Genomic DNA, 23,670 nt, shown 5'->3' with positions numbered 1-23,670 from the left:
AGTGCCCAGGTCCCCTTGGGGAAATAGAATTAATTCGGTTCGCAGTGGTCTCCTGAACCTGTCTGGCACGTTTGTGCCGATTAGAACGAGGATGGGGAGAAATTGGTAACATGAGTAGATTATTCGTCCTTCTGTCAGTAAATGGTCGTCTCATCTTGCCAGTGTGTGTAAGGGTGCTGATAGTACTTGGTAGTGTCAGTGTGTGAGTACATCAGTGCCGTGTCAGTGTGCACCAATGTCTTATCAGTGTGCACCAGGGCTGTGTCAGTGCATCAGTGTTTACACCAGGGCTGTGTCAGTGTGCACCAGAGCTCTTTTAGTACACCGGGGCCGTCAGTGTGCACCAGTGTCTTATCGGTGTGCACCAGAGCTCTTTTAGTACACCAGGGCTGTGTCAGTGTGCACCAGTGCTGTATCAGTGTGCACGGTACTGTGTCAGTGTATCAGTACCCCGTTAGTCTATCTGTATCTGGGTACCTGAGCTTTTGTACACAAACATCTTTTAAAAACAACACGGCTTTAAAAAAAGAAAGAATATATATTTATTTTTAGTATAAGAAGTTAATAAGAATCTCTAAGGTTTTCAGTAAGACTAATATTTACAAATGTTTTTCAGCTGACAGTAAAAATACAGAATAAGGAATAAGAATAAGGAGACGTACAGAACTGTCAGGATCAACAGACTGTTAACAAGTAATAAGTGTTTTGTTTTTCTCAGCAAATATAAATAACTTTGTTTTTATATATAATAACAGTAATAACAGGTCTTTCACTTCTTTTGTAAGCAAGTAAACTGAAAATAGAAAGCTGTGGAATAAAAGTGTTTAATCAGATTGCTCTGGGCCTGCAGGAGTCCCAGTGCGTGTATTCTCTAGTGAAGATGTGGCCATTCATTTATTATTCATATGAAGAGTGAAAAACCCCAAAGAAATAATGATCAAATAAAGATGAACAGACGGACAGAGAGAGGTAAAGGGGAGGGACCAGAGTTAAACTGGCTGATGGACAAACCAATACGACTGCAAAGAGAGGATTAACGCCTCTTTTGATTGGTCTGTTGGGACGTGAGAAATCCGATTAAGAGGAGTCCTGAATGTTGGCCATCCAGGTGTACTGCTCACCTGAAGCTGACATTCGTAGTCTTGACTCGGAGTCAAGAATGATCAGTAGTCTCGTCTTTGATCTGAGCCCCCCCCCACTATCTGCTACTGCTCCTGTTACAGCCTTTCACTGTTCCACTCTCTCTCTATCTCTCTCTCTCACTATCACCCTTTCACCCTGTCTCTCTCATCCTCTCAGTCCTCACCCCTTCCTCACTCCCCTCTCTCACTCTCCTCTCACTCTCCTGAAGTTGGCATCAGCACACTGCAGTTAATTATAACATATCGAGCAACAGATTGCAGCACAACTGACAGTTGCTTTTAGCACAAACAAAACTGGACTTTTAGAATAAATCAGTACTTTTTAAAAATGCAAAGCAAACACATTGTTCACACATTATTATTATTAAGCCCAGGGCAGTGGTGAGGACTTTCAGTGTAATGGAGATAAAATAATTATAATAATAATAATAATAAAATAATAATAATAATAATTATAATAATACATTTTTTTTTCTTTTCAGACAAAACAAAAAAATAGCCTTCATTTTGGTTAATGATAAAAAAAGATATATCAAAACGCAGTTGATACACACAAGGTCTGTGTGGATCGGTCCCGGGTGGGAGAGAGGGAGAGGGACCCTCTCCTCCAGTTCCCAATGGGAGTGGACACCGTGTCCAGGCCACGGACTGGGGGGGGTCCCGTCTCTGCGGCACCAGACCATGCGCCTAAATCAAAGAGCCTGTACCTGCATGTGCGCACAGGTCTGCATCGCGGTATCCTGCGCAGGAGACGCAGTGTGTCTGAGTACAGTAGTCCAGCATCTTAGACATCTTGGACTGAAATGCAGGTTTTTTTCAGTTCAGGAACCAGCCGACCTCATACAGCGCGGCAGTGACTACAAGAGCCTGTCAGGAAGACGTGTGTTGAAGTACAGGGGGTGTCTGTCTGTGATGCCAGACCATGTGCTTGCTCACAGGAGACACGTCGGTAGAGCTCTCCTGTTCAGAAGACGCTGTATCTAAGAAGAATCTGTCGACGCAGAGCCGTTGCACAGAAAGTAGGCGCCTCTGCACGAGAATCTTCTGCACACGGACATCCTGCGTGTAAACACAGAGAGTCTCCATCCTTGCGGTTTCAGTAGAAGCAGGTAGAGTACAGTGTAGTGGAGCACAGAGCTGCCTGGGACAGCCCTGCGTTATCCCAGTCCGGCTCCACTCGGAGGAACTCCTCCACTCCTGAGGCTGTCCGAGCTGAGCGGCCCAGTGGAAATCCGCCTGTCCGCTCGGATCCGGACCAGCCAGCGGACTCCGGCGCCCCGTGAGCGCTCGTGTGTGCGTGCGAAGGATCTCCCTCCCCTCCTTCGCCGTGCCGCTCAGAGCGCTGCCTCCCCAGCAGCCTCGGCGCTCCGGGCGGGCCACGCGGGGGGAGTCGTGCTCTCTCTGCGGTCCCCCCCTCGCTCTGGGGAAGCTCGTCCCTCCTGGTGCCGGTCCGGCTGCGGACATGACGCCGAGAAAACAGAAATCCGTCTCCGCTGATGTTTCCTCTCGCACAAACGCGCGTGCGCTCGTGAACGCTCGTTCTGCGACTCGGCGCGGGGCGGGCCCTGTGGGGGGTGTCGTCTCCTCATGACCGAGGGCTGGGCTGTACCCCCAGTGACCCCAGTGACCCGCCCTGTCTCCCCCAGAGGAGAGCCCTGGGCCGCAGCTCGCAGACGTTAGCCCAGCTTTCTTTGTTCATCCTCCATCATCCTCCCCGGTCTTTACCCCTGGGGGTAATACCGATCAGCTCCAGGGCAACAGGCTGCCCTCTCTCTCTCCCTCTCCGCGGGGCGCCACACCCGGGTAGCCCCACAGCCTCGTGGGCGGGGGCCCCCAGAGCCTCAGTTTCCACCCCCCTCCTCAGTCCCAGGAGCGACGGCCAGAGACCACCCTTGGAGTCCCAGTCCATCGCAGCCCCCCCGCGACCCGAAACGGGGAACCGGACTGGGCCAGGGGCCAGCTGAGCCCCCCGGATCGCGCGGTCTGAGCTTTGAGCACAGTGACGGCGGGCGGTTCGAGTCGCCGGTGGGCGATCCCCAAGACCGCGGGCGCGCGCCCCTCGCCGGTCCGCCGGCTCGCCCCCTCGCGCGGGGCGCCGAACGCGGGAGCCGGGGCGCCCGGCGACCGCCTGAGCCTTCCCCCGCCGGGCGCCGCGCACAGCTCCTCGCCTCCCCGGGCCGGGCCGGGCCGGGCCAAGCCGAGAGCCGAGGGGGACGGGACCCTGGCGCCGCGGTCCCCCTCTCACACCCTCCTCAGGGCCGCGAGAGCGTGGTGTACACGGGCTGCTCCCAGTGCGGGGGGCTGTGGGACGGCGGCACGCTGCCGGGGTCGGCGATGGCGGTGTACAGCGGGCGCTGCGCGGGGCCCATGTAGGAGAAGGCGGAGTAGAGGCCGGAGGGCTGGCCGGAGTGGCTGTAGTAGGAGCCGGCCGCCTGGTGCTCGGGGTAGTCGAACTGGGCGCGGGAGGCCAGCGCGGGGAAGGCCGAGCTGTAGTGGGGCAGGCTGAGGGGCGTGTAGGTGAGCTGGGAGCCTGCCGGCTCGGCGAAGTGCCCGGCGCCGCCCGCCTCGCTCTTGATCTGGGCCTTGCCCGGGTCGCCGGCCGCGCCCACGGCGCCGTGGTGCTGCTGCTGCGCCTGCTGCTGCGCCTGCTGCTGCTGCTGCTGCTGCTGCTTGGACAGCCAGGCCGCCGAGTGGCCGCCGGCCGCCGCCAGCGCGCTGGAGATGCCGTAGGCGTACGAGGCCCCCCCGCCGGGCGGCCCCGCCGGGTGCCCGTTGGGGGGCAGGTACTGGTCGAACTCGTTGACGTCGAAGGGCTCCATGTTGGCCATCACCTCGTGGCTGATCTCGCCGATGTCCATGTTGCCGAAGTCGATGTGGGGCTTCCCCCCGGGCCCGGCCCCGCCCGCCGCGGCCCCCGGCCCGCCCTCGCCGGCCCCCAGCGGGCCCCGGGGGCCCCCGCCGTCGCGCTTGCCCTCCGACGACTTCCCCGACTGCAGCTCCGTCTTGGGCGTGGTGGGGGGCGTCGGGGGGCTGTGGCTCTGACCTGCAACAGGGAGAGGGCCGGAGGTGAGAGACTGGGGGAGACAGGGGGGCGCAGCCGCGTGGACGAACACACAGGGGGACCCACAGGGGTCCCGCAGTCTGGTACCAGCACGGCACCCCTTTACCCCTCCGCGAGCGGACAATCGGCCCTCCTGCTGCAGCCCTGATTCTGGGGGTCCACCACCCAGCCGGGGCCACTGCTCTGGCGCGGTGGAATAAAGGGGGGTGAATCACCCCTTGGGCTCGGGTGCCGTAGGAGAGCAGCCTCGGTCTGCGCTCACCTGCGGCGTGTGGGTGGTGCCCGTCAGAGAGCGGGGAGCCCGCCCCCGCGGAGTGGGCGTGGTCGAGGTGCATGCTCTTGTAGTGCGATTGGCTGTGGTTGACCTCGCCCTCGGAGTGGGCGTCGCCCTCGGCGCCGGGCCCCGCCTTGCCGTTCTTGCGTCTGCGGGGCTGGTACTTGTACTCGGGGTAGTCCTTCTTGTGCTGCTTGCGCAGGCGCTCGGCCTCCTCGATGAAGGGGCGCTTATCGCTCTCGTTCAGCAGCCTGGCGGCGGCGGGGGGGGGGGAGGACAGACAGGAGATCACCGTCAAAACACCGGAGCGCCAGCTGCCTGGCAGGAGGCACTGCTGTACACAGAGGGTGGTGGGAGTGGGGAGCAAGCTGCCCAGCCATGGTGTTGAAGCCCCTACCCTGGATTCATTCAACACAACCGGATGAGACCCCTCCCCCCACCGTGTGGACTGGAGGCACTGCTGTACACAGAGGGTGGTGGGAGTGGGGAGCAAGCTCCTGATCCTCCTGAAACTGTGCTCCAGCCTATGTCTTATCATGTAGAAAACTAAAAACAGGCTGTGCCCTTCAACACTCAAGGATCAAACCAGGTAAAATACATCAATGAACAGAGACTCCTCTACAAACTGAGAGGCTTGACTTCTTTCTGACAGAAAGAGGCCTTATCCAGTGCCCAACTCCACCACACCCGAGCGCCCGTCTGACCAGACCACCGTGCCTGCGACAGGGTGAGCGTTTTAAAAGAAAAAACCCAAGACAAGTCCCGTCTGGACCGAGGAAAGCCGGCGAGTCACCGCCCGGGCGGGAGACGCGAAACAGAAGAGACCAGGCCCCGGTCCCTGCCCCGGCCGTGTCCCGGGGCAGCCTCGGGTGTCTCCGCGCACACCTGCGCCGCACTGAAGGGAGGCTGCTGGAATACCCGGAGCGGTTCCTTTATTAGATTTAGGGGCCGAAGATTTCCCGCTCGCTCTCGGAGAAGCACAGGAGACACTGGCCAGGGGCGGACACGCCCCCGCGGAGCTGACGGTCTGGGCGCTGGCCTGACCAGAATTCCTGGGACATGTGATTCTTTTTAGCGTTCTCGCCGGGTCCTGTCTTCAAAGGGGGGGGGGGGGCCTGGTAAACAGAGACACCAGGGCCAGAATATAGCCCCCAGTGTGAATTCCTCTCCCCGCAGACAGAAGCAAACGCACACCGACAGGCACGCGCTCTCCCCCCACCTCCTGCAGACAGAAGCAAACGCGTGCCGAGCTTTGAAAAGACAACACGGGAGGGACAGAGCTCCGAGCACGCTAGGGACATGACTCAAACACCCCAAGAACACGCAGGCGCTGTTCAGTGCCTGAAACGCACGATCTTGGGGTAAAAAAAAAAGTATTTTCTTCTTTGCTATAGGCATGAGATGGAAAGAATTACATTTTGGAGGGCATGCTCTTTTCTTAATGTGATAAGCTCACACGCAGGGATACTCGGAACTACATAGGATCAATATTCAGATTATTGAGGAACGGCATTTTCAGTTGTTGCAATAAGTTTAGAATTTCTTACATTTATAGAGTGCTATTCATCTGCAAGGATTTCAACTAGTTTTCCATAGAAGAGGGGACACCCCTCACCCCCCACTGCACAGTTTCGGGAGTTTCGGGACACCAGGGTCAGCACCCCCTCTCTCACTGACAGCACCCCGGGATCGTTAGTGACCAGCGGTCAGACACCAGGGTCAGAACCCCCACTCTCACTGACAGCACCCCCACTCTCACTGACAGCACCCCGGGATCGTTAGTGACCAGCGGTCAGACACCAGGGTCAGAACCCCCACTCTCACTGACAGCACCCCCACTCTCACTGACAGCACCCCCACTCTCACTGGCAGCACCCCAGGATCATTAGTGACAGCCAAGCAGCTGACCGTTACAATGAGGTGATGTGACGCCCTGGGCTGTATGACACCCGCCCGGCGGTGAGCTGCTCTGCTCGACTCGCTGGAAGCCGGGATCAATCTTAAGTGGATCTGCAGATCCCGGGATCTGCAGGGATCGCGTTCGAGCAGAGCTCTTCAAAGTGTACCAACGGGACGGGTGACCCAGGAGCCCTGCTCCCAGCGGGCAGAGCGCCTCGCTGGCCTCAGCTGCTGCTGAGCCCGAGACTAAAGTCACGTCCTCTCACGTGCTTCGTGCCTCTGGCCTGGGCGGGATAATTAACCCCCCCGGCCCCCCCCGGCCCCGCTCACCTCCAGAGCTTGCCCAGCGTCTTGCTGAGCTCGGCGTTGTGCAGGTGTGGGTACTGGTCGGCCAGCTTGCGGCGCGCAGCCTGCGCCCACACCATGAAGGCGTTCATGGGCCGCTTGACGTGGGGCTTGCTCTTGCTGCCCGAGTTCACGCGCACCGGCATGGGCACCAGCGTCCAGTCGTAGCCGTTCAGCACCTGGCTGACGGCCTCGCGGATGCCGATGGGGAAGCGGTCGTCGTCCTCCTCGGTCTTCACGCCCGCCGCCCCCGCGCCCTCCAGCCCCGCCCCGGGGCCCTGCTGCCCGGGCACGGGCGACTCCGCGCGCGCCGCGCCCGCCGCGGGCCCCGGGGACAGCGAGTGGCCGTCCTCCGAGGCGCCGGGGCTCATCTCCACCTCCGACAGGCTCTGCTCCTCGCCCGACATGCTGCTGCGGCGCGCCGTGCTCTCTCCTCGCTCTGGGTCAGCGGCCGCTGGGCCGAGGGTCTCTGTGTCTGCGGCTCCAGTCAATCCCAACAGGCGCAGTGATCAGCAGGTCCGGGACGTGCCAAGTCCTTCCCATCCGGAGAACCGCCGCGCGCCTCTCCTGGCCCGCCTGCGCCGACTGCTGGTCCGGTCTCACCTGGCGGAGAGAGAGACACGGGTCAGTGAGCACTGAACACACACACACAGGGGTCTGTGAGCACTGAACACACACACACAGGGGTCTGTGAGCTCTGAACACACACACACACAGGGGTCAGTGAGCTCTGAACACACACACACAGGGGTCTGTGAGCTCTGAACACACACACAGGGGTCAGTGAGCTCTGAACACACACACAGGGGTCTGTGAATACAATACTGAACACACACACAGGGGTCAGTGAGCACTGAACACACACACAGAGGTCAGTGAGCACTGAACACACACACAGGGGTCAGTGAGCACTGAACACACACACAGAGGTCAGTGTGCTCTGAACACACACACACAGGGTCAGTGAGCACTGAACACACACACACAGGGGTCAGTGAGCACTGAACACACACAGGGGTCAGTGAGCACTGAACACACACACACAGGGGTCTGTGAATACTGGACACGCAAGGCTCAACTGTGTTGGGCTCTCAATAACAAGTGAAGGTTTATTCCACGCTGACAAGAGGAGAAAAGAGACACCTGAGGGCGTCGCACCCGGAGAAGACTCCACAGCCGAAACGTTGTGTTTTTCTTCTCTTTTCAGCAGGAATAGACATCGACTTGTTCCTTTGCAGCCTGTGCATGCCGACCCAGCTCCCTACTTGGAAAAATCTTTTTTGGGGAAAAGCGGGGCCCCCTTTTCCAAAACAGCCCACCGGACACACCCCGTCTGTGGACCGCAGGTCGCTCAGAGACTTCCGGAATTTCGGGAAGAAGACACCGGCGGTAATTATTTCCGTCTAGGCACTCTTTGTGTTAGTGACGCCCCTCCAAGCACAACAAAACAAGCCAGGTTGCTGTTTAAAAGCCCAAAATGTCCAGGTCGTGCAATCCGCAGGCAGAGTCTGCCCAGGTGCCGGACCCGTTCTGCAGGAGACAGACCGGAGGGCACTGCGCACACCGCAGCGATGGGCCGGGATTATGTCCCCGACTTGGCGTCTGTGGCTCGCAGGCGAATCGTAACCGATGTAGAAGAACCGCCGGGCGTGTTCCCCGCTTCTGCACGGAGACACGAGCGAGAATGGGGGCGGTGGGCAGCCGACAAGCCGACCGCCCGGTGAAACGGATCCTCCTCACTCGACGCTCCGCCGTTCACATGGCCTGGCCGTGCGGACAGGCCGCGGCCCGGGGTGTCGAGTCCCGCTCCGGCCCGCTGTCGACGGCCTCGCAGTCCTGACCAGCTCACCGGGGACTGGTGCCCAGTCCACGGGTCCGAGCCGCGGCGGACAGAGCCGGCTGTGTGTGTGTGTGTGCGGGGCCAGCCGCCGTGCCCGAGCTACAGGCACAGGAAGAGGAATTCGCTCCCGTTTCTCGCACAGACACGGACCCCCTCACCCAGGAGAGAGAGAGAGCAGGGATAAACGAGACGCAAGGTAAAATACCCCCCTTCCAGCTGTGCGGGCCGCCGCCTCGCCTCCCGAACTCTTTACAGGGCCCAAAGAAACGGGGAATGATTCTCTGCACTGCGATAACATGATTAATTTGATCAATACTACTGCATTATGAGATATTCATGATAAGTGACCCACAAAAAATGATTAATTCGTCTGTTAGAAAGATAGGACTGTTTCAATTTGAGGATCATGTGGACTTTTCTGTCCTTGATATGAAACAGACTATTTTCCTCCAACATTCTTACAGCATAAAGAACTGAAGAGACATTCAGTTCGGGTTTTTTCCCAGCGCACTCCTCTCCTGTGCTGTTTTGACTTTTCGTTCGAGCGGCCACGGAGCCGCCTGGTTTCCGTCTTGAGACACCCTCAACTTCCCTGACGCGCGCGTCGCGGAACACCCCCCGTGTCCCTGTGTCCCGAGGTATTTCCAGAAAGGAAGCATGTCGTGTTTGGAAGACGGCGAGACTCGCGTCAGTCCAGTTGAGGAGCTCGGACGGGTTCCGGCGACGGCTGCTCAGTTTTGCCATACTCATCACGTGGACTCCGAAACCGGATTTCGCGCCTTGGTGTCGAGCTCATCGAATATGAAATAACGCGCCCACCTGCGACCCACGCGTGCGATTAATTCGGCTCCCTCGTCGACACTCGTCTGCACCTGGAGCTTCACGCGCAGGTCGTCCGACCCCCCCCCCCACCGGCGTGCGCACGGGTCTGTGATCTAATGGGGTCCAGGACGGGCGAGACGTGACGTCAGGTGTAAATCGGCGTCACATCAAATCCCCTTCGTGCGTCACGTAACCGGCTGTTGTGTCACACCCAGTCTGTACGGTCTGCTCTGCTCCGCCCGTCTCATCGCCTCTTCTGTGCGTGTGCGTGTGCTCTCACCTCAAGCGTGGATCGTGTCACGCACGGTTTTTCCCCGCTCCTGGCTTCGTGTTGGTGCCGGGGGCGCTACGCACCTGCACCCGGACAGGGACGCCAGCTGACGAGGAGACCGAGGGGTTCAGGCGGTGGACTTTGTGCCCCTACTGTGTCTTGTTCTTGGGGGGGGGGACCCCGTACGCGCACTGTGTGTTCTGGGGGGACGGTACCCCGCCTCTCCCCGGTAGCGCCGGGGTGTCGGAGTGAGGGATTAATTACAGCGCTGTTAATGAATGACCCTGGGGGATACACGGGAGGCTGGAGAACATCTCCGGCCAATTAGGCGTTAATGAAGACTCGCGCTGAAGTGAGCGTGACCGCACTGTCCGCGCGCCCGGCCCAGATCACATGCCACTCGTGTCCGAATATTTTTTTAGTGTCGTGTTTTTTTTTTTTGCACAAGTGCTTGGTCTTCGCGCCGGTAGGTGCTTCTGAAAACGTCCCTTGTGCCGGAAGTATTATCACATTATTATCACGAAGTATTATTCCGACACGCACACTCCCCTGTCCTGGGCGCCGTGGGCCCTGACGAGGGTTTAACCCCACGCCGGTGTGAAGCCTGGGGTTGAACCACGGGAAAGCGTGTCCTGAACTCGGCGGGACGGTCGCGAAGGCTTGGGCGGGGCGCGGTGTCGCGGGGGCTCCGTGGGCGCCGTGAGCGGGAGGGAGCCACGGGGGAGCGCCACGCCGCGAGGAACGGGGGTCATCGCTGACCCTCGAGCCAAAAGACCCGCGAGCCCAGTTCGGAGGAGGAACTTGACCCCGGAAGTTCGAACAGCGTCGGACCGCAGCCTGCGGTCCACTGCCGAGGAGAACTAAGCGGTTCATTCGTGTGACGCTTTAGATGTCTCGGGCGTCGTTTCAAATCCCACGTCCTGCCTTCTCGGCCCCGCTCCACAGGGCGCTAATCGCGAAATTAATGATCAGCCTGAGTTCGAGGGCAATTGTCCTGCGCCGCTATGTTATTTGAAAGCAGAGCTCCGAGGAGCCGGCCGGTGGCGCAGGTCCTGGGCGGGTCCGGCCTGTCGCTGTGTCCCTGGCCTGTCCCTGGCCCGGCTCGTCCCGGTCCGGAGCGCCACCGGGACCAAGCGGCTGATCCCGACTCACGGGACCGACCGGGTCTCTCCGAGCGCAGGAGCGTCCCAACAGCTCGGGAAATAAATCTACACGGAGCACGACCGCCCTCTGTAAATACGGGGGGAGGTCCCCGAGATTCGGGGTTTGAATTGGGGTACCCATAGTACTTTTATCGTTCACTCGCAATTAGAATCACCCTCAACGATGAAGATGAAACGATGATGAACTTGGCCCCCCGGTTACCTTTAATACTCGAACTTGGTTATTTTACTTTTCATTGTCGTATTAATCGAAGCACCTGTTTATGGATTATTTTTCGTTCGACCATTTTTCCTTAATCATTTACTGATTTGCGAATTAAAAGTAATTAATTTCGGGTATTCATATTGTTAGAAAACCCTTCCAGCTTCCACGCTGCTCGTGAAATGCGGTTTGGCGCTGTCCTCGTGTTGAACACTTTCAACAGGTACTGCAGGGGCGGTTATTGTCACGTAACGCTTTGCCATTTTTCTGTTTTATTCTTTTTCCTGCTGCTTATTCGTCCCCTGTGCTGCGGGAATGTCCTCTCTGTGCGTGACAAAGCAAAACCGGGCGTTTTCCGTCTGAAACCGGGGCGTCTGTCATGCCCGCACGTCAGAGTGAAGGCTGCCCTGGCCTTGGCAGGGATTTTTAGAAATAAGCGGAGAAACTAAAATCGATGAATCCGGCTCAGTAAGGTTTGTAACTTCTGAGAATCGAGCAGTATAACTGTGTAAAAGCGCAGTGTACGTGGACAGACTGCACCTATTGAGTGTCTGTTGAGATAAATATATATAATACGTAAATCACTTTTATTTTAGATCCGTCTTGACAGAAACGAGCAGAAATTCTGTGACACTTAAATCGTGTTTATCAGTTTTAATAATAACAACCCCGGGCATAACAGGGCTGATGTTTAAAAGTTTCACACACGGACCTGTCTGAACTTCGGAGAACTCGCAATGTAAGTATTTATTTATTTCGTTAAAAAATGTCCTGTAAGTCGCCCACGCAAATACAGGCCGGGTACAATTGCAGTTAGTTTTCTCGGTCCGGGCAGACCGGAGTGTGGGGGAGAGAGGAGCCCCGTTTGTCGGAACCTTTCCTCATGCCCAGCGGACCGCAGGTGAGCCCGAGCCCCGGTCGTGAGCAAGCCCACCAGCAGTGACCACCTGTGCCCCGCTCTGCGTATCGGCCCCGGGCAGCAGGACGTGTCATTGTCACGGAAATGTGTTTCTCTGACCCAAGACACCACGACATTACTTCAGGGCTGTCACTGTTCGAGAGACTTAATAATAATAATAATAATAATAATAATAATAATAATAATAATAATAATAATAATAATAATAATAATATATGAATTAGAATATTATCATAATTGATAGTATGATATTAAATTAATGATATTAATGCATATTCTCCTTGTCACCATTTAGAAAGACTTTTCAACGACTGTGACAACGAGATCGAGTTGACGTTCGCCTTAACCCTTCCGACGCCACCGGACCGCTCGGACAGACGGAACCCTCCGCCGGGCCGCCGAACCGGCCCCAAAGCCCGGCCCCAGTGGGGCGGAGAGGGGGACTGGAAGGTCCGGCAGAACCGAACCGGGTACAAATAAACAGGCCCCGGGCCGAGACCCGCTGGCGTGTCGGGGTTCCGGTGACCCGAGCCCTCGGCTCAGTCAGTTCAAACCGGCCATTCACCGGGGCGCCAGCGGCACCGATCACAACATCAACACAACGACAACAACAACACAAACCACGACGACAACAGGACCGCCGCAGCTAACAACCACCACAACTACAACAGCAACCACAATAATAATACTAATACTAATACTAATAATACTAATAGTAATAATGCCCTTTGCACTTTTGGGTCCTGTTTGCCCTGCTTTTGCCCTCCTCTGCCAACAACATGCACGAAGCAACGTTTCCTGATATCTGTCTCGGTTTTGTGTCGTTTTTTTTCTCCCGAAAGCAGGAGGAAGCAGGAGATCGGACCCGCGGCCGGGCAGCTGGAGGTCTCCGGGGCCGGAGAGTGGCAGACAGAGACGGGCAGAGAGATGCACAGAGACACACACACACACACGCAGAGAGAGAGAGAGAGAGAGAGACCCCACCAGCGGTGCTCTTACTGTGCTGCGCGAGAAGGCTCCTCTCCGCACGAGCGCTGAGTTAGAATTTCCCGGTGACGCTCCCAGCCCCCTCGCGCCGGCTCGCTCTACCCCCAATGAATGCCGTCTCTGTGTCGCGCGCCGGCTTAAAGGGCTCCGTTGTGTGCGGAGCGAGAGGTGGGAGGGAGGGGTGAGGTGGCGGTTGGGGGGGGGGGGGGGGGGGGGGGGGAGGGCACGGGAGGGGAGGGGGGAAAAAAGTTGAAAAGGAACCGAGGCGAAACCTTTAAAGGAACAGCGGCTGGAGCGGCCCGGGCCGCCGGGCCACGCCCCCCGCCTCGCCGCGGATTGGCCGGAGCCCCGGGGGCGGGGCGGGCGGGGGCGGGGCTACGGGGAGGGGGGAGGAAGGGGCGGGGCGAAAGGGCGCAGAAGTTCTGTCACCTTGTTTTTATTTTTTTCAACTTGACGAGCCCCCAAAATGTAATGTGCTGATGGTGGTTTTGCTTGGGCAAAATCTGCCTTCTTGGGAGGAAAATAAAAAAAGCCCTTCCACGCAAAAAAAAAAAGAGATAAACATCCTCCACGCAAGTGGTTCAGGAGCGGCGCTAGGCTGTCCTTGAGCACAGACAGGTTCAGTGATGACGTTTACTTGTGATCAGTGGGCAGTCAGGTGATAAAGGGCTTTCAATCAGGTTCCAGACACGTGGCATCGCTTGCTGAGGAACCACTGAAGAGACCCAATGTCTTTACTTCCTGAGTGGAGAATGGTCACCTTATCCAGCATGGGACCCTGGCTGTGATCTCCAGGCTGTAGGGGCTCATCCTGGACTGGGACCCTGGCTGTGATCTCTGGGCTGTAGGGGCTCATCCTGGACTGGGACCCTGGCTGTGATCTCCAGGCTGTAGGGGCCCATCCTGGACTGGGACCCTGGCTGTGATCTCTGGGCTGTAGGGACTCATCCTGGACTGGGACCCTGGCTGGGATCTCTGGGCTGTAGGGGCCCATCCTGGACTGGGACCCTGGCTGGGATCTCCAGGCTGTAGGGGCCCATCCTGGACTGGGACCCTGACTGTGATCTCTGGGCTGTAGGGGCTCATCCTGGACTGGGACCCTGGCTGTGATCTCCAGGCTGTAGGGGCTCATCCTGGACTGGGACCCTGGCTGTGATCTCTGGGCTGTAGGGGCTCATCCTGGACTGGGACCCTGGCTGTGATCTCAGGGCTGTAGGGGCTCATCCTGGACTGGGACCCTGACTGTGATCTCCAGGCTGTAGGGGCTCATCCTGGACTGGGACCCTGACTGTGATCTCCGGGCTGTAGGGGCTCATCCTGGACTGGGACCCTGACTGTGATCTCTGGGCTGTAGGGGCCCATCCTGGACTGGGACCCTGGCTGTGATCTCTGGGCTGTAGGGGCTCATCCTGGACTGGGACCCTGGCTGGGATCTCCAGGAGAGAAGCACGTCCAGTGGCAGAGTAGTGCGCTGAATGAGGAGCTTGTTCGATTCGACTCACTCATTAAAAGCAAAAAAATCTCAGAATCTTCATCTACATTTTCCTGAAGTTATCAGCTCCCGTTTTGGAGAGTGTGTGACTTTTTATAGTGACTGGAAGCCAGAAACGCTGACGATCTTCTGCGGTTCCTAACGTTTCTCTCCCCAGCTCCAGCGGCAGGGGAGTTATTAATAGAGTCGCTCGTGGGAAGAGCTCAGCACAGCCCTTACGCAAGGGGGCACAGAGTGGGGCTGGAGACCCCAGTCCGACCCGCCGCCTCGGGACCCATCTGGGCCGGCAGGAGGGTCTCTCGCGAGTGCACCCTGTACACAGACACTCTGGGGGGCCCCCCAGCCCGTTGGACCCCCAGAGTAAATCCCCCTCCTTCTCCTGGCTCGCTGGAGAAGTCTGAACGTGCCAGTCGGGGATCATCGCACATCGTGCTTCCTGGGCAGCACCGCCGATCTCCCCTGTGACCCTGGTCGGGTCTGACGCTCGCTGCTGTCGAACTGCTCCTGGTTCCTCAGGAGCCCACCGGTTCAGCGGCTCGAACGCTCCGGGTCGCCCAGCCAGCGAAGGCACTGGGCAAGGGGCTGTCCTGTGGCGCGAGTGGGGGTGCGCTTGTCTGGGCACAGAGTGCCGCCGGTCAGCGAGGGCTCCCTGCTGGCTCCCGCCGGGAGGGGGCAGCAGGCGCGTCAGGGTGCACGAGGGCCACGCGGGGGGGGGACCCCAGGGTTCGGACTGGATGGCGATGGCACCACGCTCTTCGCACGGGGCGAGCAGGTTTTTCAGGCGAGCCAAGCGCACGGGCTTCGGCGACCGTCCGTGACGGACCGGGGGGTGCGGAGAGCGCAGGGGGGACATCCGGCGCTGGGCAAGACGACACCAGGCTGCGGGGCCCCCGGGGCCCGAGCTGAAGGCTCAGGGTTCGAGACAGAGCCCGGAGCGGGTGCCTGTGGGTAGAGGCTCCGTTCCAGGGCTGAAGGCCGGAATTGGCAGGCTGATCCGCCTCTGGTTTTCCGGGAGAGAGCCGAGACGTCGGAATGAGCTGGGGCCGGGAGGCTCGCTACTTCATCCCGGGCCGGGCCCGATTCTCCACCCTGCCGGGCCCAGCCGGGGGGCTGCGATTCTGCGCTCCTTTGAAGCTGCCAGGGGCCAGAGAGTTAATTAGCGGCGGGCCTGGGAACAGATAGCTGGCGTGTCTGATGTGTCATCCTGGAGATGATGCCCCCGGGGCGGAGGAGGGGGGGCTGGGGTAATTGGAGTGGGAGGTTAATGGTGTACAGTGCACAGAGCCCCCCAGGGCTCCTGACGGCTCGGCGTGTGATCTGACCAGGCTCTAGACCTCTGACTGCAGGACGCTCCCCTCACCTGGGTGAAGACTGGGGGAGAGCCGGCAGCCCCTGTCTCCCCCAGGGGTGCACATCCCTCCTCGGAATTCCGGTGTCCTGGATCGGCTCTGCTGATGTCACTGGAGGAGATCCGCATGAACGGCCTTTCCCTTCCCTCATTCCAGGGGGCCGGAGCCACAGGCCGGCTGCTTATGGAACCGTTGTCGGAGTTCGTCCCACTAAGGATGGGTGGGGGAACAGGGGCGCTATCCCTGTCCGTGACCCGTGGGTCTGGATGCAGGAAGGGGGACTGTCCCGAGAGGGTGGAGATCCGTGTGGCTTCCCAGGGAGAAGGAGCTCACGGAGTGGAATTTCACACTGGAGGGAGCTGAACGCTCCCTGGGCACTTCCAGGAAACAGCGACTTGTTTTCCAGTTTTGAGTTGGTGTCCTTAAGCAGAACAGAAAGAGCTGATTTCTGTGCTCTTGTGCAACATTCTGAATCACCAGGAATGGCATTAGTCCTGGCATGTTATTAACGTGAGTGTCCTATAAGTGTTACACACTATTGTATTATTTTCACAACACTACACATTTGGTGCACTATTATACACATTGCACAGTGCTTTATGATCTGTGCAGTACTGCATGAATTGCACAAAGCAGTTTATTTTGGACAATACTTGCTGTGTTTTTTGTGTAGTACTACATAAATTGAACAGTGCTGTGTATTTTGTCCTGTACCGTATAAATTGCACAATGTTGTTTAATTTGTGCAGTACTTTATAAATTGCACAGTGCAGTATAATTTGTATAGTACTGTACACATTGCACAGTGTGGTGTGTTTGGTGCAGTAGTGTATAAATTGCACAGAGTGGTGTGTTTTGTGCAGTACCGTACAAATTGCACAGAGTGGTGTGTTTTGTGCAGTACCGTACAAATTGCACAGAGTGGTATGTTTTGTGCAGTACCGTACAAATTGCACAGAGTGGTATGTTGTGTGCAGTACCATACAAATCGCACGGTGCTGTGTGTTTTGTGCAGAGCTGTATGAGTTGCCCAGTGCTGTGTGTTGTGTGTAGAGCTGTATGAGTTGCCCAGTGCTGTGTGTTGTGTGCAGAGCTGTATGAGTTGCCCAGTGCTGTGTGTTGTGTGCAGAGCTGTATGAGTTGCCCAGTGCTGTGTGTTGTGTGCAGAGCTGTATGAGTTGCCCAGTGCTGTGTGTTGTGTGCAGAGCTGTATGAGTTGCCCAGTGCTGTGTGTTGTGTGCAGAGCTGTATGAGTTGTCCAGTGCTGTGTGTTGTGTGCAGAGCTGTATGAGTGGCCCAGTGCTGTGTGTTGTGTGCAGAGCTGTATGAGTGGCCCAGTGCTATTAGCCCACAGCACCTGTCAGAGTGCGGGGAGGAACGGCCTGCCTGCGTCCCAGCAGGAAACCCAGCCCCCACAGAGGAGCCACAGCACCTTCCCTGCTCCCAGAGCCGCTGGACGGACATGGCCCAGCCCGGGATGGCTCCTGGCTCTGTCCCGGGCCGGGTCTAGGCAGCGAGTGCGGTCTGAGGTCCGGATGCAGACAAACACAGGCGCTGTGCTGGTCAACAATACCTCTTATGTGCTCCCTCTCTCTCCTCCCCAGAATCCCACTTTCTGCTTGAGTGTGTGGCCTGGTGAGAGTGTCCCCTGGCCTGTGAGTGAATCTCCTCTCCCTCTCTCCTCTCTCCCCCTCTCTCTCTCTCTCTCTCCTGTCTGTACCCTCTTTGTTCGCTGCTCAGGTGAATTGACATCATGTGATCCCCCCCCCCCCCCGCACTACCACCACCTCTTAATGAAAGGAAAAAAAACTGGATCAAAACAAAACAGCCGTGTTGTTGAAAAGAAAGACGGGCTGGTGCTGAAGGGCTTTCTTCTGCGGCGCGCTCACAGACGCTCCCGGACGGGCGCTCGGCACGCCGGCTGAGCGCTGCGCTCTCCGGCCCCTGGGGTCCCGGCTCTGGGGGGATCTGGGCCTGGTTTGGGGGGGGTATGCCCTCCTGCCCCGCGGACACCTGGAGCGCCGCTGCCGCGAGACCCTGCCCGCGCCCGAGAGCGAGAGCGAGAGCGCGCCTCCGAGGGGGCGACTTCAGGTGCGCCGGGGACGAGCCGACTCCTGCGTCTTAACCAGGTGCTGTTTGACAACCGTGCATTCGGTGGTGGTGGTGAAGGAGGGGGTGGGGAGGGGAGAGGGGTGAGGGGAGAGGGGAGAGGGGAGGGTCACTCTGTTTACCGAACTGCCCAGCCTCGTGCTCGAAGCTGCTGCCTGTAAACTTTTACAGCGTTTCGGAGCAAAACAAATAAACCATAACAAAAACAACACAAACTGAAGCTTCGCGATGGCGACGCCGTCGGAGCGCAAATTCCTTCCGGAGGGAGAGGACGGGCGTGCGCGTGTCTGGGGAGGGGTCCCGCTGTCGATGCCCCTCGTGGTTCTCGGGGTGGCCGGTCCTCGCGGGGACGAGCAGGAGGTGGGGCGCGCGGCTCCCGTGTCTGCGGAAGCGCGAGGCGTTTCGGCGTCTCTCCTGTGGTTCCGCTCGGTACAGACGGTCCAGAGGCAGGGCTGACCGCGGATGACCTCCAAAGACACTCCCGAAACGAATTGTGTCAAATATTCCTCCTTTGATCCGTATTCACCCCGCGGTCTTAATTGCAGCGCTTTTCCAATTGAAATCCCAGTTTAGGCCTGCTGGGGTGTCTGTACCCCACGGGTGAGCGGGTTTCAAACTGCAACTGGGGAGTATTGTCCTTGGGGGATTCCCGGTCCCAGTCCATTAGAAACGTGAGGAGGAAAGTGTATCACCCCCCCCTACACCCCCCACTGCACGCGCACACAATGCGTGTGTCTTCCGCGTGGTGTGGCGAAACAGCCGCGCCGGCTGAAGAAGACGGGCGTGGGAGCGGTGGGTTTCGTTTGTTTTCTTCCCTGTCACGGGCAGTTCTTCAGGGGGAAAAGAGGAGTCTGCTGAACCCGACTGAAGCGTCAAGTCCGTTAGCGCCGACAATCGCGATCGAGATCGCTGTCCTCGCGTGTAGGCGCGACATTCGGTCAGACATCGAAGGTCTGAACTGAAACACCGCGGAAACGCTGTGGAACAGACCTGTCGAAATCAGCACCGGACAGGAGGTCACACACGCACAGAGATACACTGTGATACACTGTCCATCAGTCAGGGGCACAGGGGGAAATTATATCCTGTGTTCAACATAAGACTTGACTTTCCAGTGCTTTGCGTGGTGACAGCGCAGGTCCAGCTCCTCTACAGGTCCGAGCGCCTCTATCAACGTTTCGATTAGATATTTGTCCTTCCCTTTCTTCCCAAAACTCGCCGTGAAAGTATTTTTTTTTACTTTGTGCGAAGAGAAATTAAACGAATATCGTTCTCGGCGTTAAAAATAGCGGAGTCGGAAGACGACACAGTGCTCCACAGTTCGAAAAAGTGCGGCGATTCGTGGTCTTCGCTGAAGGGCTTTGCAACTTTGTCCCATCCTAGTTTTATGTGGGCACATTCCTGAGTGAGCCATTTGAAGTTCATCACATGAAACCCTTTTGAACTAAGAGTGCGAGATCAGAGGAGTATACATATTACAAAGGCGAGGAAGAAATTATTACTCATCCCTCTCGCCGGGTCGCCGGTATTTTGGTATAATATAATTTCGATCTCGCTTTAATTTTGGAGAAGGGATTGATGTTTAGGAAGACAGTAAGAAAAGACTCGACACGGTCCGGGTTTATTTGTAATCGGTCCGGCGGAGCGATCTCTCTAAGGACTCCCTGTGTCGAAGTCGGGACACAGACTCGCGCCCCGGGCCCTACAGCAGACAGGGAGTCGCAGAAATTCACTTTTATTTTCTGAGCCGAAAAACACATAAACACGGAAACGAATTTTATAGCAGAGGAAAATCCGGGTGCTTTGAAAAAATCTTGATTTTTTTATTCACTGGAAGGCAAATTCCAGTGAATCTGCAATTCCAGAAAACATGAATTTGCAATTCCAGAAAACGACCTGACCTTCGTTTCCAGTTTTCCTTTTATCTTATTCTCACATCTGACTCCTTTAACCTCTTCTCGAAGTGAGAAGCATCGAAACATTTATTAGGGTTAATTAAGTCGTCAGTTGTCCCTATTCTTAGCTCCTCTAGATCACAAATGAGCACAACGCGAGTCGCGTGAGATGTAATTCTGCTCGCTGCCCGTGGCTGAGCAGACAGTGCCTTTCTGCCACAGTGAGAAACCTCACTTCTCACACGACTGCCCGCCGCCCGTTTCTTTCTGAACCATGTGAACCGTTAACACCCAAACGGGGTTTTGTTGGGGGTTGGAGACGCGTGAAACGCGACAGGTCCCGGTCGTGTGTTGATGCCGCAGGTGCCGGCGAGCCGGGCCTGAGGGGGGGGTTCGCGCAGGCGAATCGATTCACCCCCGATCGCGGAGGAATGAGCTAGGAAAAACGGGGAGACCGGGTGAACGACAAGATAGGAGAAAAGGAAAGAGAAGGAAACCTGAAAACGAAGGACAGGGAGGATCACGGGTCCGAGGCCGGGAGCGAGGATGGAGACGGACTTGTGTCCTTCTCGTATTATCGAAATGTCTGCTGAGCGCCCAGATATTACTCTGGATTACCGGCACTTAGGCATCTTCATCATCATCATTAATAATAATAATAATAATAAGGATTTTTCCAGCGCTTGTCCTATTAGTGCTTTCTCGCGCCCCCTGAATAATCTGATTAATCTCTTTATTTGAAGGAGAGGGGAGCTCGGCGGGGTCCAGTCTCCCAGCTCTCGATCTGAGGATCTGCGGCGCTAACTGCACCCAGCACCTGTCTGACTGAGACCGCAGGCTGTTCGGCCTGGACACCAGCTCCCTGCCGAGGAGGGTGAAAACAAATGACGACACGGCCCTTTTTTTTTAAGAAAATAAAAAAGATCGATAGATGTGGACGGAATTGTCGGATTTGCACCGCCGCCCGGCTCCCTGCGGTAGGACCGATATTCTCCATGGTCTCAAGGCCGCCGAAGCAGCGCTTCCCAGTCCTGGGTGATAAACCGGGGTCGCAGGCGCGGGATGAAGTGGGGGTCAGGGGGGGTCAGCGGGGTCAGACCGGCCTGAGGGGGTCCCTGTGTCTTCTCGAGCCTTCCGTGACGTCGTCACCCGAACTGTCACGCGGGGCCGTTTTAACTTTCGTGCTGAAGGGAGAATTGCCCTCGAGGGAAGGAAAAAAAAACAGTCTTTTACCCCAAAACCTCTCCGGAACTTCAAGGCGATTCTTGATGTGGCGGTTAATGTAGCACCAATCTCTCTCTCACATAGCTTAGTGTCTTCTGGACACGTTAATGCTGAGCGCACTAAACACATAAATAATCCACACTACAGCCAGCCAGCGGGATGACATGGCCAGGGATAAATAAAATAAATGAAATAAAACCTAGCACGTATGTTGTAACACTACAGTAGCCGGAATTAAATTGTTCTTAGTCTTATTCAGAACTTAATGTTTCCAACACAAGTTTTATCTTTATAATAAGCTCTTTAAAAAATGAACTATGTGTATAAACACATTAAAACCCATTTTTTTGCAGAACTGTTTTTATACAACGGGAAAGATTTGATTTGATGTGATTTGATTTGATTTGATTTAGCCTCGTACTGTCGCGAGTTTGAGCGCGTTCCGTGGAAGAGCCACGCGTGCCGGGTCCGGCCGTGTCTCCGCCATGAGCTCCTTAGTTTAATTAATTTCTTCCCCGATCACAGGCGAGAGCAATCAGCCGGATATTGACGGCTTCCAAACAGGGCGGGACAGAAAATGATTTTTTCCTCCTGTTTGTGTTTTGGTTTCTAATTATCCAACAAGACAAAGACGCTTTTAATTAAAAAAACATTTAAGCAATGATGAGTTTCAATGTATTAATTATGGAAATATAAGTGCAGACTGGTGCAGTGTTTAATTAATCGTTTTCAGCTCACGTCTAACAGTTTGTGAAAATGGATCTGAAGACTTGGATGCTCGTTAATCATGTGTTTTTATATTTTATTTTTTTTTGCCTGAAAGAGAGAGGAGGTTCTCCTGCGGTCCCAGCCAGTAGCAGGTTAGACCTGTAGCTGCCCGACCTTTAAACTGCGACAGGCCGACGGCACATCCACAGGTTTGCGTGGGGGGCTCGGATGTTCCTGAACATTTTTCTGAAATTCCCTTTTCGGCGCACTTGCAGTTCGGAATAACACATTTATATGATGATAATAATAAAAATTCGATCTTTATCGTATCGATACTATAATTTCCGCTTTCTAATTCGCTTTACCTCTAATAAAAGGCGGTTTCTCTCCCTCCCTCAATAACCTGATTCTCGAATTCGTTGAAACGCGCCTTTGTGTGTCCGAAGGGAGTTTATCTGGACTCTAAGTGTTGCGAAGCCGGAACAGTTTGAAAATTCTTCGCTTAAAAACTTTGACCGACACCGCCGCACGGGGCGACTTGATTCGCCCAGCTCACTTCGGCCATGAAGTCATTAATTCGTCCAGGGGGATTTACGGGGCTCCGAGGCCGAATCTCTAAGGAAACGTGTAACGATTTAAGAGAAGATTAAATAAAATAACACTCTACAGTGCGGAATGGCGCGGTGCTCTAACAGCACAGTAATCGATGAACAGTCCAATCTGATCGGGCCTCCTGCACGGTGTCAGGCGAGGGGCCTCAGGGAGATCGTGCTAAGACGTGGCGCGGTATTTTACGCGAGTGAGATGGTTCAGGGGGGCCGCCGGTCTCCGCAGTGAATATTAAACTCGGGTAACCGAGCAGGAAAAGCAAATTACATCCACACTTCCTCAGACGAGCGGCACCCTGGAGTCGGGGTGGCCCAATACAGCGAGGGGCTGTTCGGCAGAACCCGACGAAGTATTTTAACATAAATCGCCAGAAATAAAATAAATGAGCGAAGCGTGTTGTCCTCGTCAGGCCTCAGGGCGTTACCGTCCCACTCGTGAGCGCGCTACAGGGTGGGCTGTTTTTCTGTGAAGCTCACGGCTTTCAGATGGACGTTAATAATAAAGACGTTCGTGGCATTTCGGCTGCACTTGATAGCAGAACCGACACCGCCCCGTCTGGTGCCCGTGTCCAGGGGTGTCGGTCTCGGCTGCGGGGTGCCAGTCCTGCCCCTGGGGGGCGGCTCCGATTCCTAAATAGCCCGGCATGTGACTCTCTGCTCGCCCCGGGCAGGACCCGGCCTGGACACGGCCTGACAGCGGCCTGCCCGTAAACCGTAAACCGAGAACCAAATCGTTTAGGAAAAAAAAAGAGAAATTAAACTACCCCACAAAAACGCGACCACCTGTCTCGAAACCCGCCTTCATCCGGGCTGATCTCCCCGCAGGAATGTCCTCCTCTTGCTGACCCGCTCTGAAAGCAGAGCTTCAGCGAGATATTTCTGTCCTCATTAGATTTGCTCCGTCTTGAATTGTTTTCCCCCGGGGCTTCGTCCCGTGTGACACCACCCCCCCACCGGGGAAACAGGAACGACTCGGGAAAATCGAACCCTTTCCCGCCGGGCTCCCTCCCACACGAAACAAGCGGCTAATTCTGATTTTCGACTTCTGAAACTTTTTTTTTTTCGGAGATCTTTGATTTTCTGTCCCGTTTTCAGTCTTATTTTGCTCTGGGTTCCTGTGTGTTTACGGCGAAGTTCAGAAAAACGTTATTCGTTAATCAATTAAATAATAATAATAATAATAAAAAACAATAACAACAATAATCATTATTATTATTTTATTATTATTATTATTTCAGAACAGGTACAAGTTGATTCCACGCTGACAGGTGAAAAAAGGAAACCCGTTTCGGCGGCGGCTGTTAGTTTCAGGTGTCTTGTCCGGGTGATGGAGGTGTTTCTGGAGCAGCGCTCTGTAGTC

General features: G+C 56.0%; 1 protein-coding gene across 1 annotated transcript; it reads right to left on the bottom strand.

The window, feature by feature from the left end:
• Window positions 1–518: 518 nt before the first annotated feature.
• On the bottom strand, window positions 519–13,163 carry sox10 (SRY-box transcription factor 10). Its single transcript, XM_088607012.1, has 4 exons — window positions 12,938–13,163; window positions 6,707–7,324; window positions 4,466–4,728; window positions 519–4,185 (listed from the first exon to the last, which is right to left on the bottom strand). The coding sequence occupies exons 2-4, from the start codon at window positions 7,126–7,128 to the stop codon at window positions 3,395–3,397; spliced, it is 1,476 nt and encodes a 491-aa protein (XP_088463138.1). The 5' UTR covers window positions 7,129–7,324; window positions 12,938–13,163; the 3' UTR covers window positions 519–3,394.
• Window positions 13,164–23,670: the final 10,507 nt, after the last annotated feature.

The sequence above is a fragment of the Lepisosteus platostomus genome, chromosome 14 (genome assembly GCF_059453375.1).
Source record: "Lepisosteus platostomus isolate fLepPlt1 chromosome 14, fLepPlt1.hap1, whole genome shotgun sequence".
Classification (NCBI taxonomy): domain Eukaryota; kingdom Metazoa; phylum Chordata; class Actinopteri; order Semionotiformes; family Lepisosteidae; genus Lepisosteus; species Lepisosteus platostomus.
This window is presented reverse-complemented; position numbering and strand designations above follow the sequence as displayed.